Here is a 13,917-nt window from a genome sequence, read left to right on the forward strand (position 1 = left end):
CGGCAACGTGCTAATTGTGTCTAATGGCCTGTAAACAAACTCCCTAAACTATTAACCTTCTCTCTTTAGCCAGAGATTCAGGAAATTAGTATTTGAAAGAAAAATCCCCAGCTGGTTGCCCAAAGGTGTGTCCCAAAGTACAGAAACTGTCACTTTATTTGGAGGAGACTCAAGGCCAAATCTGACACAAGCTTGTGGTGTGGGATAGATAAGCTAAAATCTTTTTAGAAATAAAGGCTAACTCCTCCACCCTTTGGTTCAGTTTACTTGTGCTCCTATCTGTAGGGAGAAATATAATTGATAGCACCTCTCAAACAGCTTTCAGACACACAAATCCATAATTTCAGGATATTTAGAAACAGTAAAACAATATCTGACAATTAACAAAAATATGTGAAGTTGGATCCTTGTAAGTTAAAAGTGATGCTATATTGAAAATGGAGTTCAGTTTAGCCTAAGAAAGGGAACGGCCACTGAACCTTCAGGGTGTGACAGGGGTGTTTGAGCTGCCCTCTCTGCTTCCTTGGTGGCTCAGCCAGTAAAGAATCTGCCTGCACTGTGGGAAATCCAGGTTCGATTCCTGGGTCGGGAAGATCCCCAGAAGGGATTGGTAATGCACTCCAATACTTTTGCCTGGAGAATCCCATGGACAGAGGAGCCTGGTGAGCTACAAGTCCATAGGGTTGCAAAGTCAAACACGACTGAGTGTCTAATACACATACAAGACACCCACACACACACACACACACACTGTTTCAACTTATCTTCTTTGGTCCATGTAAAAATTCATTTGTTTCTAAAAGAAGAACAATCCCAGACTAGCCAAAAATGTTATGAAAAAGATGGTCAATGATGTCTTTTCTAACTGTATTTTAAATTTTACTTACAGTAATAAAACTATGCGCTTGGCACCAAATGAGTGATGAACAGAAGCAGAAGCCCAGACAGAAGTCCAAAAGAGATACAAGATGTTAGTGAGATTTCAAATGAGAGAGATACTAGATGACTTGATGCCAGGTGTTAGAATAGTTAACAGCAACAATAATGATATAAAAAGTTTCTGCTTTGAGCATTCCTCAACACAGTTAGGGAGCTGAAACAAATCCACTGTTAAAAACATTGGAATTGTAAAACGATGAGAATACAACACAGGTAAATCAAATTAATAAGCCAGCATTGGCAAGAGGTCAGAAAAAAAAAAAAGATAACTAAATACATAAAAATTTAATGCTTGGTATGGAAAAACGCTGAAAACAGAGTAAAAGAGACAAGAAATGGAGAAACAGGTAAATGTATTATATGTAGAGAAAAGTGCCAGCGTTCTTGGCGTGTAATGATGAAGACTGTGCCTGTGCTAAGCTGCTTCTGTCGTGTCCGGCTCTTTGTGACCCTATGGACTGTAGCCCGCTGGGCTCCTCTATCTGTGGAATTCTCCAGGCAAGAATACTGGAGTGGGTTGCCATTTCTTTCTCTAGGGGATCTTCCTGACCCAAAGACTGAACTTGGGTCTCTTGTGTCTTTTACATTGGCAGGCAGATTCTTCACCACTGAGCCGCTCAGAAGCCCCACACCTGTATCTTTAGATCCCTGGAAAGTCTTTCCTGGATGCATTTAGCAGTCACCAGGCAACACGCAGTGCGCTTAGGAATGCATATATTTTAGCGGAAGGCCTGGGTTTGGGGCCCTGTATTCACTTTTCAGCTGTGCAACATAGGATACATTTCCATAACTCCTCCCACTAAGCCTCAGGTGGCTTGTGTGAGGACTGGGGACAATAACCTGCTTCAGGAGACTGTTGTGAGTGTTGAAGGAGGGATGCCTGTGGACGCATTTAGCAAGTGCTACCAGGAAGAGGCGATCTGCTCCACAGCCTGGCATGGTGGCAGGAGAACAGGGGACTGGGTTGATACGAACCTCCTGTCCTCACGTGCAGCCTAAAGGTGGCTTCTCTAATCCACAGAAGCTAACACGCAGAAACACACGGCTTCTGCAGACATGGGCTGCGATTCTGAGCGTTGTCTCACCTACCAGCCCTACTAAAGATGAGAAACCTGTTACAATCCCAACAAGAATCAGCTTTCAGCCAGAAACGCTGCCTTCTGCATTACCACTGTCACAGGTGACCCACAGCAAGACTGAATTTCAAGGCTGGCAAGATGCTCCTTCAATACAGATCTCTTTGGCCTGACCTTCTTTTCTCCTCCATTCTCTTTGCTTTCTAATTCTCAAACAGTATGAAAAAAATTCTGCAATAATTCTGAAATCACACTGATACATAATGGGGGATTTTTCTTCCAGAATGAAACTCAATGACTTTTGTAATTGGTTTTTTAGAGAACCACAAACATTTTAGTTCTTCACGAATTTATGGATTCAGTTCCACCATGCTGGGGGCGGAGGGGTGGGTACAGCTCACAAATTCAAAGGGTGACACCTTTTAAACCTGATTGAAGTCTCTGGAATTTATTTAAAATACAGAACTTAAAAATCACAGTTGGTTGGCCCAGGGAAATGAATTTCAGGATTGTTTATCTCTGTACAGCAGACGCAACCTCTCTTCAGAGTACACACTTTCTAATCACAGCACTGCCCGAGACCCACCAACCATGCTTTCCAATGCCCGCTAAGCCTGGGTTTCTTCCCTAGTTTATCAAAACCCCGCAGGAAAGAGCCAGCCCCATGGCTGAATGGAAAGGGCAAGGCATTCTGTGAACAATCTACAGTTTGGAACAGAGCTGCAAATGATTTAGAGGAACAGTAGCATTTGCAATCAGCAAGGTTTTCAGAGTTCAGATGGAGATAGCAGTCTAACAGGAAGTGAGCTTCCTGCCCATGGCAATCGGAGCGGGCGGGCTCCACATCCTCCTCCTCCTACAGCAGGTTTCCCAAGCTCAGTACTTGATGCAAATCAAGGCCCCACACTGAGGGACCTTCCTGCCTCCCTAACCATGTGGCAGTAGCTCCCCACACCCCCGCCTCTGCGTTGTGACAACCAAAACTGTCTCCAGATGGTGTAAAACCACCCCAGCTTAAGAACCACTAACCTACAGCTAAAGAACCAAAGAGCCTCTTGCTGAAAGTGAAAGAGGAGAGTGAAAAGCTGGCTTAAAGCTCCACATTCAGAAAACTAAGTACATGGCATGAGGTCCCGTCACTTCACGGCAAACAGATAGGGAAACAGTGGCAGACTATTTTTTTGGGCTCCAAAATCACTGCAGATGGTGACTGCAGCCATGAAATTAAAAGACGCTTACTCCTTGGAAGGAAAGTTATGACCAACCTATACACCATATTAAAAAGCAGAGACATTACTTTGCCAGCAAAGGTCCATCTAGTCAAGACTATGGTTTTTCCAGTTCATGTATGGATGCGAGAGTTGGACTGTAAAGAAAGCTGAGTGCCAAAGAATTGATGCTTTTGAACTGTGGTGTTGGAGAAGACTCTTGAGAGTCCCTTGGACTGCAAGGAGATCCAACTAGTCCATCCTAAAAGAGATCAGTCCTAAATATTCATTGGAAGGACTGATGCTGAAGCTGAAACTCCAATATTTTGGCCAATTGATGTGAAGAACTGACTCATTGGAAAAGACCCTGATGCTGCGAAAGATTGAAGGTGGGAGGAGAAAGGGATGACAGAAGATGAGATGGATGGATGGCATCACCAACTTAATGGACATGAGTCTGAGTCAATTCCGAGAGTTGGTGATGGACAGGGAAGCCTGGAGTGCTGCAGTCCATGGGGGGACAGAGTCAGACACGACTAAGCAACTGAACTAAACTGAACCTACAACTGTGTAAGAATATTATAGCTATGGGTTCTTTTCCCTCACTTCATACCATCAAAGTGAAAAATCCACTTCGCATAGACTATCAACTAAATTTTATGTAGTCATATCTATATCCATAAAAGCATAGAACTGGCCTTAAAAATATTACTTTTTTGAGAGGAAAATAAGATATTCCCATTCAACTAGCTAATGAAAGGCTTGCTTGCGAGAAGTTTTGTCAGATGACATCTGGGATGTGGGAGTAGACATACCAGTCGCAGAAAAAAATTAAATACTCTTTACTTATGTTTCATCAACCCAAGGTTGATGCAAGTTTGGAAAACAGAATGCAAATGAGACAAGACCAGTAAAAACTAACTTACAACACATTCTTTCAGTTAGCAATCCAGAGAGAAAATCTCAGCTAATGTCTGCTGTGGCTGCTGTGTGCCAGGAGATCTTCAACCTCTATCTCATTTAACTTTCAGAACCTTTCAGAGAAGTCAGAGAACCCGGGGAAGCAGCCCAGAGAACAGGACCATTAGACGTGGAACTAGGGTTTGAACCCAGCATTCTGTCTCCAGAGCCTTCGTCTTTTGTATGTCAGAGGCTGACTTGGTTGGCATCGCTGAGTGGCTCCAGTGCAAATCAATCTATGCTCAGAAAAAAAATGTCAGTGGAAACTGGGAAATAGGAAAATCAGACGTGGTGAGAGACTGGGGGAGGAGAGAAAAGTCTGTGCCTTCTGTTCGTCTTGTTACAGAACAAGCGTGGAGTAAAATAGACATAGCAAATGGCCAAGCAGCACGCCGCAGTGCTGAGGACGGCATGGCGTCCTGCTTATGCGAAAACGAACACGTCTCAACTAAGCCATATCATCAAGATAAACATAGGGGTAATTCCACCTGTTCGGTAAGGATACCAAAAAATTACAGTTCAAAGACCGAGATTCATTTTCGTTTTTAATTTTCCGAATCAAAATCTCTTTCCATATGGACTTGGCATGGCAAGAGCCAAAAATATCATTCCAGAAAGGCAGATTAGAGCCGAACACAGACAGCTCTGAGAAAGCTGATGTGTGTGATGGGATCACCATGTTCCAAGCATTTCATCATTTTCCTAGAGTACCATTATGCGTAAATTCTGCAGAAAGAATTGTGATAGGGCCCCTCTAGTTATTATCTTGGAGAAGGCAATGGCACCCGACTCCAGTAGTCCGATTGGAAAGGATACTTTAGGAAATTTCCATGGATAACTTACACGTTTAGTATGGCATCTAAACTCTTCCATGCACAGCTCCCCAACAAGCTTGCACACTGGACTCTGTGACAATGGGAGGTCTGAGTCCTGGGACCCCTGCTAGGTGGGCACATCCATCAGCCAGCCAGCATCACAGCACTGAGTCGGGGTGAGATAGCACCCTACAACACCTCCTCTCAGGTCAAACATGCAAGCCTCTAGCGTAGCAGAGACTAAGAGGGAAGGTCAAATCTGGGGTTAAGCGCCCACTGGTGGTAACACTGGACAGAATTTTACATTTTATGATGCACCTTCACATGGATTTTAGTATTGAACTATCACCTCAACCCTGACGATCCTTTTAAGAGGGTATTGTCAGTCTCAGTGCATACAACGGTAGCTGAGGGGTGAATGACTATCTTGAGTTTATGTGTGAGCCTGCTAAGTCACTTCAGTTGTGTCCAACTCTTTCTGACCCTATGGATTGCAGCCCACCAGGCTTCCCTGTCCATGGGATTCTCCAGGCAAGAATACTAGAGTGGGTTGCCATGCTCACTTTCAGGGGATCTTCTGCACCCAGGGATCGAACCTGTGTCTCTTACATCTCCTGCATCAGCAAGTGGGTTCTTTACCACGAGCACCATCTAGGAAGCCCAGGTTTATATAACTAGCATTTCTGTGTGCTGTTCTTGGTCGCTTAGTTGTGTCCGACTCTTTGGGACCCCGTGGAAAAGTAGCCTGTCAGGTTCCTTCGTCCATGGAAATTCTCCAGGCAAGAAGACTGGAGTGGGCTGCCGTGCCCTCCTCCAGGGGATCTTCCTGACCCGGGGATCCAACCCAAGTCTCCTGCATTGCATGTGGATTCTATACCGTCTGTGTCATATAGGTTATAATTAACTTCAGGTCTGAGCTCTATTTTGTTTGCTTTCTGCTCCACCATGCCACCAGGAGTCGAAGGATTCAACTCAGTGGGGAAGTCTTACCAATGCCTCCTATCCAATCCAGGCCTTAATTCAACTATTAAGCTACTCTTTCTTCTTTTGTGGGGGATTACTTTAATTTAGTCAAGTCAGGTTTTATCAGGGACATAATTTAAGGTTAACTTTGCAGTGATCACTGAGAAAATATATTTGTAAATATAGTCCTTTAAAACGGGCATAAAAACAATTCAAATTAAGAAAGTCTAGTTGACAATAAAATGTAATTCCACATTCCAGAAGCTCATGGAATTCCATAAAGCTTCAATTGTTAATATCAAGTCCTGGCACCATGAAAAGGCACAATTAAAGAGATACAGAATGACTGCATTTAAGAATCAGTGAATTAATATCAATTTACTAGGGCATCGTTGATTATTTGTACTGTGGGTTAACTTTTAGAGCAACTAAAGTATTTCTTACAAGGCACTTGGATTGTTCATCTCTTCTCATGCTTCTTAAACCAAATGGAGTTTTGAATATGAAACTAACTTTTGAAATTTATTTCCTAAACTTATAAATTTTCATTATTTAAGTAAACTTATGTTTTTAAAAAGTGATTGTTTATGATATAAATGATCATCTATGATCTTGTGACAGGACTTGAATTTTATGTAAGAATGTCTGAGTGTATAAGTGATAAGATAGTTCAATCTATTTCTGCTTTCAAATCTGTATATTATTCTACTGAATGGAGTACATTCTTGGTAATCATATTACATCAATTAGCAGAATAGGTTAAATGGGACTATTCTTGTCATTAATAAGATATGGAGATAACATCACTCTTATGGCAGAAAGCGAAGATAACTAAAGAACCTCTTGACGAAGGTGAAAGAGGAGAGTGAAAAAACTGGCTTAAAACTCAACATTCAGCAAATGAAGATCATGGCATCTGGTCCCATCACTTCATGGCAATTAGATAGGGAAACAATGGAAACAGTGACAGACTTTATTTTGGGGCTCCCAAATCACCAGAGATGGTGACTGCAGCCATGAAATTAAAAGATGCTTGCTCCTTGGAAGAAAAGCTATGACAAGCCTAGACGGCATATTAAAAAGCAGAGACATTCCTTTGCCAACAAAGCTTTGTCTAGTCAAAGCTAGGGTTTTCCCAGTAGTCATGTATGGATGTGAGAGTCGGACCATAAAGAAGGTGAGTGGTAAAGAACTGATGCTTTCAAACTGTGGTGTTGGAGAACACTCTAGAGAGCTCCTTGGACTTCAAGGAGATCCAACCAGTCAATCGTAAACAAAACCAGCCCTGAATGTTCATTGGAAGGACTGATGCTAAAGGTGACGCTCCAGTACTTTGGTCACCTGAGGTGAAGCGCCAACTCGTTGGAAACTGCCCTGAAGCTGGGAAAGACTGAAGGTAAAAGGAGAAGGGGGCGACAAAGGATGAGATGGTTGCAGAGCATCACTGACTCAATGGGCATGAATCCAAGCAAACTCCAGGAGATAATGAAGGACAGGAGAGCCTGGTGTACTGCAATCCACGGGGTCACAAAGAGTTGGACATGCGTTAAGAGACTCAAAAACACAACAACAAAATGAGGAGACTGGTTTGCATACACTTACATCTATGTTCTCTGCCTCTGTCTCTTCACATGTACATGTGTGAAGTACACACCTGTACTGGGAATGGTTTGGAGTCTGAGAGATGCATGAAGCCACCAGTCCAACAGTTGGTGGGATCAATGAAAACTGTAGGAAATTACAGATTCACTCGACATGAAGTATGTACAGATGAAAGATGTGCAGGATAGAGACCTCATAAAAGTAGTCAGGAGACTTCTGCTACAAGGCTTTTTGTCACTTCTAGATTACAAAAACAGATTATTTACTGTGATTGTTGGTATCAGTTATTTAATTTTATGGTTTTGGAATAAATGCTTCCAACAGTAATATATTAAAAGCAGAAGTACATGTTAAGTTCATAAGATTCTAATACTAATGTCAATAAGCGGGGCCCTTCCCCAGCACCACGCAATGATCTGATACCAGCTGAATGACCTACAGTTCATTTCTGACACTATGTACTAGGGATAGCATCAGATTCCACAGGTTAAGTGTACAAAGCTCCTCCCTCCCACTTCCAGAGGCAAGTCTAGGTTGTCACCTGGGATTCTGACCCACCACTATAGATCAGAAGTCCCGTGTCCCTCTCTCCTTGGGTTTCAATCCTTTACTACAATGGCTCTTGGAACTCAGAGAAATATTTTACTTGCTAAATAACTGGATTATTGTGAAAGGATAGCACTCAGAACAGGCAGGTGGAAGAGCTGTAAAGGCAAGACATGTGGGAAATGCCATGTTGTTTGAGCACAACTCTCCCTAAATCTCCACATGTTCACCAGTGTGCAAGGCCTCTGAACCCCATTCTCTGGGGTCTTTATTGAAGCTTCACTGTATAGGTACCACTGATTAAATCGTAAGTTATTGTAGTTGAGCTCCATTTCCAGCCACTCTCCCCTCTCCAGACATCTAGGGATGACACTGAAATTTCCCACCCTCTAATCACAAAGACTGGCTCCCCTGGAAAACAGTCTCCATCCTCACTTGCATCCCAAACTAACTTCCTTAACAGAGAGAAAGGCGCGATCGGTGCTCTCAGCACTTAAGCCATTTCAAAGGTTTTAGGAGCTCTGAAGGGGGACAGAAAACAAATAGAAATTTCTTATTATAAATCACAATATTGCAGTATAGAATTTCTATTTCTCAAGAAAGTTCATCATGACTACAGAAGTTTCACAGGTCTTCGTAAGAGTTTCTATCTACCAGAGGGGTTTTAAAAATATCACTGAGCAGACATAGACTGGAGACACAAACCTGATGAAGAAGCATCAGCGTCTACTATAAAGTCTAGTTATTATAAAAACACTGTGCACAAAGAATTCAATTTCACACATGCAGCTCAGAAGGTACATTTATATGTGGTGCATTTATATGTAAGCCAGTGAAGTGTGGCTTTTCATTTAGATCAAATGACTGTTCTGAATTAATTTACTCAGTTTTGATTCCAGGTTTTCCTGTGCATGTACCAAAAGCTACGTGAGAGCTGTCAGTGTCCGCTCGCCTAGCAGAAGAACTTCATACGGAGTTAAACTGAATAGTGCTCAGTCAATGTCACTGTATTGGAATGGACGAAAAGTTTGTTCAGGCTTTTCCACATGATGTTATAGAAAAAGCTGAACCAACTTTTTGGCTAATCCAATGTAATAAAAATGGAAAACCTCTTAAATCTAGTAATTGTTCAGTTTTTCTTTTCATTTAATTCATTGACTCAAAGTAAAGCATTTGTAAGTTTATTCTCTTAATAGTGAAATACCTGAATTTATTGTGAATTCTAGTGCAAATTCAGTTTAAAAGTCCCACATTGAATATATTCTTTCTTTTTCACAGTGACAATATAAATATATTGATATATTTCAGTGAAATACACCATTATGGTTAAGAACAACATCCTTACTAAAATTAGAAATCTGTGGAGCATGCTTGAAAGTAATCATGCGATGCGTTTAACTCATAACTCTGTTCAGCCAAGCTGTGATCTTCTACAAATCAACCCAGAAGCTGTAGTTGTCAAAATTTACAGTAACTGAACCACAAAAGAGCGACAAACCTGACCCTGGATCCAAAAGCGTCTCTGCCGTCTGTCTGTGGCCCATTATCTGTCAGACTTTTAGGCAAGTTTCAGCCTTGACTCAACTGCTGTATAAATCAAGTCTAGTGTCTACTGACAGCTGGCAGAACATGCCAACCCCAAACACGCCACTTTGGCATAATTGAGCTGAAGCCAGTTGAGAGGGAACAGACGTTAAGAACAACTCTCTGCTCTCCCTTATTTCCTTCAGCAGGACATACATTTGTAAAGGTAGCCTCCACCCACCCCCCCCGCCCTTATCAAGAAGGACAGAAGTTAATCTACAGAGGTACCAGCCAAGAGGGCCGTGTACTTAGTCGTGTCCAACTCTTTGGGACCTCACAGACTGTAGTCCGCCAGGCTCCTCTGTCCATGGGATTTCCCCGGCAAGAATACTGAAGTGGGATCCATTTCAGAGGACTCTAAACATCAAACTTTACTATTTCTTATCATCCGTTAGTTCTACCCTATATTTAATTTCCCACAATCTGCTGCAATCTCCTTTTCCTTTGTCTTGTCACTGATCTACAAATTTATTGTTCTTTGGTTGAAAGGCTACAGAAACCCAAGCTCTAACCATCTGTTTGAGTTACTCATCTCTAGATACTCCCTTGGGTATGTGTGTTGCATGTGTTAATACATTTCTTTTTTTTTTCTTCCTTGTTATTCTGTCTTTTGCCAGAAATCCAGGTGGAAAACCTAGGAGAAGAGAGGGAAACTTTTTTTTCCTCTCCCATACAACCTGAGCAGCAATTCCTTTACAAGAAAGAGTCTTCCAAATTTCTTTGCATTTTGTTCAAAATCAGTCAGCAATATTTAATCAAAGTATTGAACTAATGAGTGTCCTAAACCTTCAGCTTTTGAAGCGCTAAGTAACTATAAATCACTGAAAAATGTTTGCAAGAAGACATTGAAACTAATCCCTATAAAAGTGGGGTGGGGGACCGATCTGAGAACTCAAATGATACACTGGATTTCCATTCTGAAATCTGTAACTAAATTTTTGGAATATTTCTGTTGGTAGGAAGAGTCAGGGCAACTCCTATTTTTAATTAGTGATTTTTATATTGATATCACAAAGAAGTGGAATTGAGAAAACTGATTCTGCTACAGTGTGGTAGAACTTTCAAAATATGTACAAATAAAAATATTTGGCAAGCTCTGTTCTGTAAAAATGCTTGTCAAAGAAAAGTCCTCTGAGTGAAGCAAAAAACAGTACTTAAGATAACATTCTGTCAAGAATACTTGCCCATTTTAATTAAATGTTAGAATTGAGAATACTGTATCAAAATTTTCTTGGAGCTTGCTACAAGCAGAGGTAATTTTCTCAGTTACAAATTATGATCTGTAGAGAAACATCCATTGGAGGTGTTAATGATTTTAAATGTTTCACTCACACTACAACCTTGAAGGAGACTCCAGGCAGCTGTATTTTTTTTCAGTTAAAAAAATACAAACATATATTTTAAACAAAATGTCTCAGGAGGAGGAACCAGATGGAGCCAGATGGAGCCCAGCAAGGACAGCACCAGGTGACGGACTTCAGCTTCGGGGTCAAGGTCCTTTCCAGGGTGACATGCAAGGGGGAAGCACCTCAGCAGAGCAGGCGGTGTCGGGCTCTAGCTGGCTGGGTGTTAGACAACCGGGAATGGGTTAATCGGTGCACGCCCTACCTATACGCATACAAATTGTATCATGCATTTTTAAGATGCTGTCTTGGTCAAGTGAAAAAGTGAGTAGGAAATCTTGGTCTAAAGAAATAAGTTCCGGTCCCTGTTTCCCTGTAGTTACACTACGGATGCGTGGTCAAGCTCTGCCTCGCCTCCATGCACCCACCTCCACCACACCTTTCAGCGCAAGCCTGTGCCGCGGGCATCTGCTCTCCCTTCCCCCCTTAAAAACATGCTTTTCTCAGCCTGAAGCAGTTCCCTGAGTCACAGACAGGCTCAATGAGTAACAGTGGTATGAACAGCTTGATAGGTTTTCAAGTTCTCTCTTTAAGAGAGGAGGTGCTAAAGATTATAGATGCCAGAATAAAACTGCTTTGCCAGTGATGTTGATATTACAGGATGCTGGCATCTGTGTGCACCCTTCTGCACATCGATGGGTAGGTATGAGGACTGCACGGGAAGTAGCCCTCAATGTTGTGAAAATCCACAGGTAGACCTAAAAACCGTTGAAATCCCATTCCCAGTGCACCTGAGATATAGGATTGGAGGCCATGTTTTCTTTGATGTAGAATTGATCACATTAACAAGAGACAGAATCAACACATCATGACTTAGTTCACTAAATAGCTTGTCTGAACTCCAGGTTATTGAGACTCTTGCTTATTTGGCTGCAAGTACAACCTGTGAAGCCAGCAAGGACAAATCTTCAAATTGTTATTGTTTAGTCGCTGAGCCATGTCCAAATCTTTGTGACCCTACGGACTATAGCCCGCCAGGTTCCTCTGACCATGGGATTTCTCCACGAATACTGGAGGGGGTTGCCATTTCCTTCTCCAGGGGATAGCTGAAAATACTAATTCTAAACCTCATGGGAAACATGGTGTTTGTAGAGAGTGAGGTAGATTGCATCACTGTTTACTACTAAAAAATATTCCAGAATACAGATGCTATTTGCAATAGACATAATTTCTTTCCCTCACCGAGTTATAATCAATTGCTAATTATGAGGATATAGTTGCAATTAAAAACAAATGCACAAGTCACAATATTTTTCTAAGCAAAATTAGCTCTGTAAAGACTCTGTGGGCATTTATTTCTAAGAGAGTTGGACTTAAAAATAAGGCTCGGCTGTCACCAAAGTCCTAGTGAGGGCACTTGGAGGCTGAGGGAATACGGCTGCTTCTTAACATCCACCATCAGAAAATGAACTGCTTAAAATCCAGACGGTTACAACATGCAAGGTTGACCTTAACGGGTACAAAATTGGTCCAGGAGGATTTGCAATATTGCCCTACTAGCGCCAGCGGGGGCTGCTGTGCGCCTGCAGTGACAGTTAAACGAAAAGGTGAGGCTTATGAATTTCATGCCCAAGCACCTGTAACGTTTCCAGGAAACCCCGCTGATGCAGCCGCTTGGATCTGAAATCTACAGGGTTCGCCGCGGGAGAAATGAAGGTCACTGACATTAGAACTGACATGGCTCACATTTCAAAGCCTCAGTGTTGATAAAATACTTCTTCTGTTTTTATAAGTAAGTGACCCCAAACAGTATGGCTGAGTAATCTCTCTGAGTAGGACTTTGAAACTTGACTTTCTCCCTTATATCTAATAGTGCCTTAAAACTCTCTATTGATTTTTGATTAACTTATCTAATTTAGTTTTGGAAAGTTCCACTAGATGCAGAAGAGATTTTTAAAAGTAGAGTGTTCCATATAAAAAGAACTTGTTTTCTGTCTGTTGCACTGCATAAAATGGATTTACTTATTCAGACCAGCAAATATTTATGAAAACCTATTGAATGCAAAGACTTATGCAGGACATTGTCGCTCCGGTCACATCTGCGCCTCAGTCAAGCTTGGACTGATCCTTCACGCAGCCTAGAACTTACAGCAGACAGCCAGGTATACAGCTGTTTTCTTCAACTCTTTAAAGAGTTGGTTTTTAAACTGTCTTTGGATCTCGCTTTATTGCTAGTAGCTTCCTTTTCACACGCAAACCTACTTTCCATCTTCACTAGGTAGCTTGCCTTTTTCTGTCCAGTGAGAACTGCATACATGAAGAAGGTAAGGTGTGATGAGAGGAAAACATGTCGACTGCACAGGTCCTGGTGGGTAGGCTGCTACAACCAGTTCCTCGTGGTAAGACTGCATGCAATTTTTAAAACGCCTTAGCTTCAACTTCTTCATATGTAAGAAAGATAGACGTTCAAATAATTTGAAGTTAATTTAAGTAAAGAGTTACAGTTCATTAAGCACCATGTTTGAATTTCAAAGGAGGCAATGAAATTACCATTATGGAAGGTTATGCCCACACAAAGGAGTCTCCTTTCTGAAAGGGTGCAGGGTAGAAAGATTTATTCTCCCTCAAGACTGGATCAGACTGAGGTGTGCACACTTTTTCAGCCAAGAGTGACTCAGCCCTAATGTACAGAGATCTTACTCCCATGGGGTCTGAGCACTGTTGTGAGGTAGCCTGTTTTGAGCTTAAGACACATCTTTGAAGTTTTCTCTTTCATCTTACAAAGTTCTAAGATATTCCATTCTACTGGAGAATGTGCTCCTGCTTATTGTAGTATCAATTTGGTATTCTGACTTACCTTCCTCTAGAATGCTACGTAAAA

General features: G+C 41.8%; 1 protein-coding gene across 50 annotated transcripts in view; it reads right to left on the reverse strand.

Moving 5' to 3' along the window:
* PRKN (parkin RBR E3 ubiquitin protein ligase) overlaps window positions 1-13,917 on the reverse strand; it is a 1,227,412-nt gene that overhangs the window by 579,884 nt on the left and 633,611 nt on the right. Inside the window, exon 9 of one of the 50 annotated variants that reach the window (XM_086318651.1) lies at window positions 6,056-11,255. The exons of the other annotated variants lie outside the window; for them this stretch is intronic. Coding sequence (XP_086174777.1) covers window positions 11,183-11,255 — 73 coding nt within the window. The 3' untranslated portion in view covers window positions 6,056-11,182. Of the gene's footprint in view, window positions 1-6,055; window positions 11,256-13,917 lie in introns of those variants that run through there. 50 annotated transcript variants of the gene reach the window in all.

This window comes from Bos grunniens, chromosome 9 (assembly GCF_055505025.1).
Source record: "Bos grunniens cultivar Pamir isolate PY7600 chromosome 9, Bosgru_T2T1.0, whole genome shotgun sequence".
NCBI lineage: Eukaryota > Metazoa > Chordata > Mammalia > Artiodactyla > Bovidae > Bos > Bos grunniens.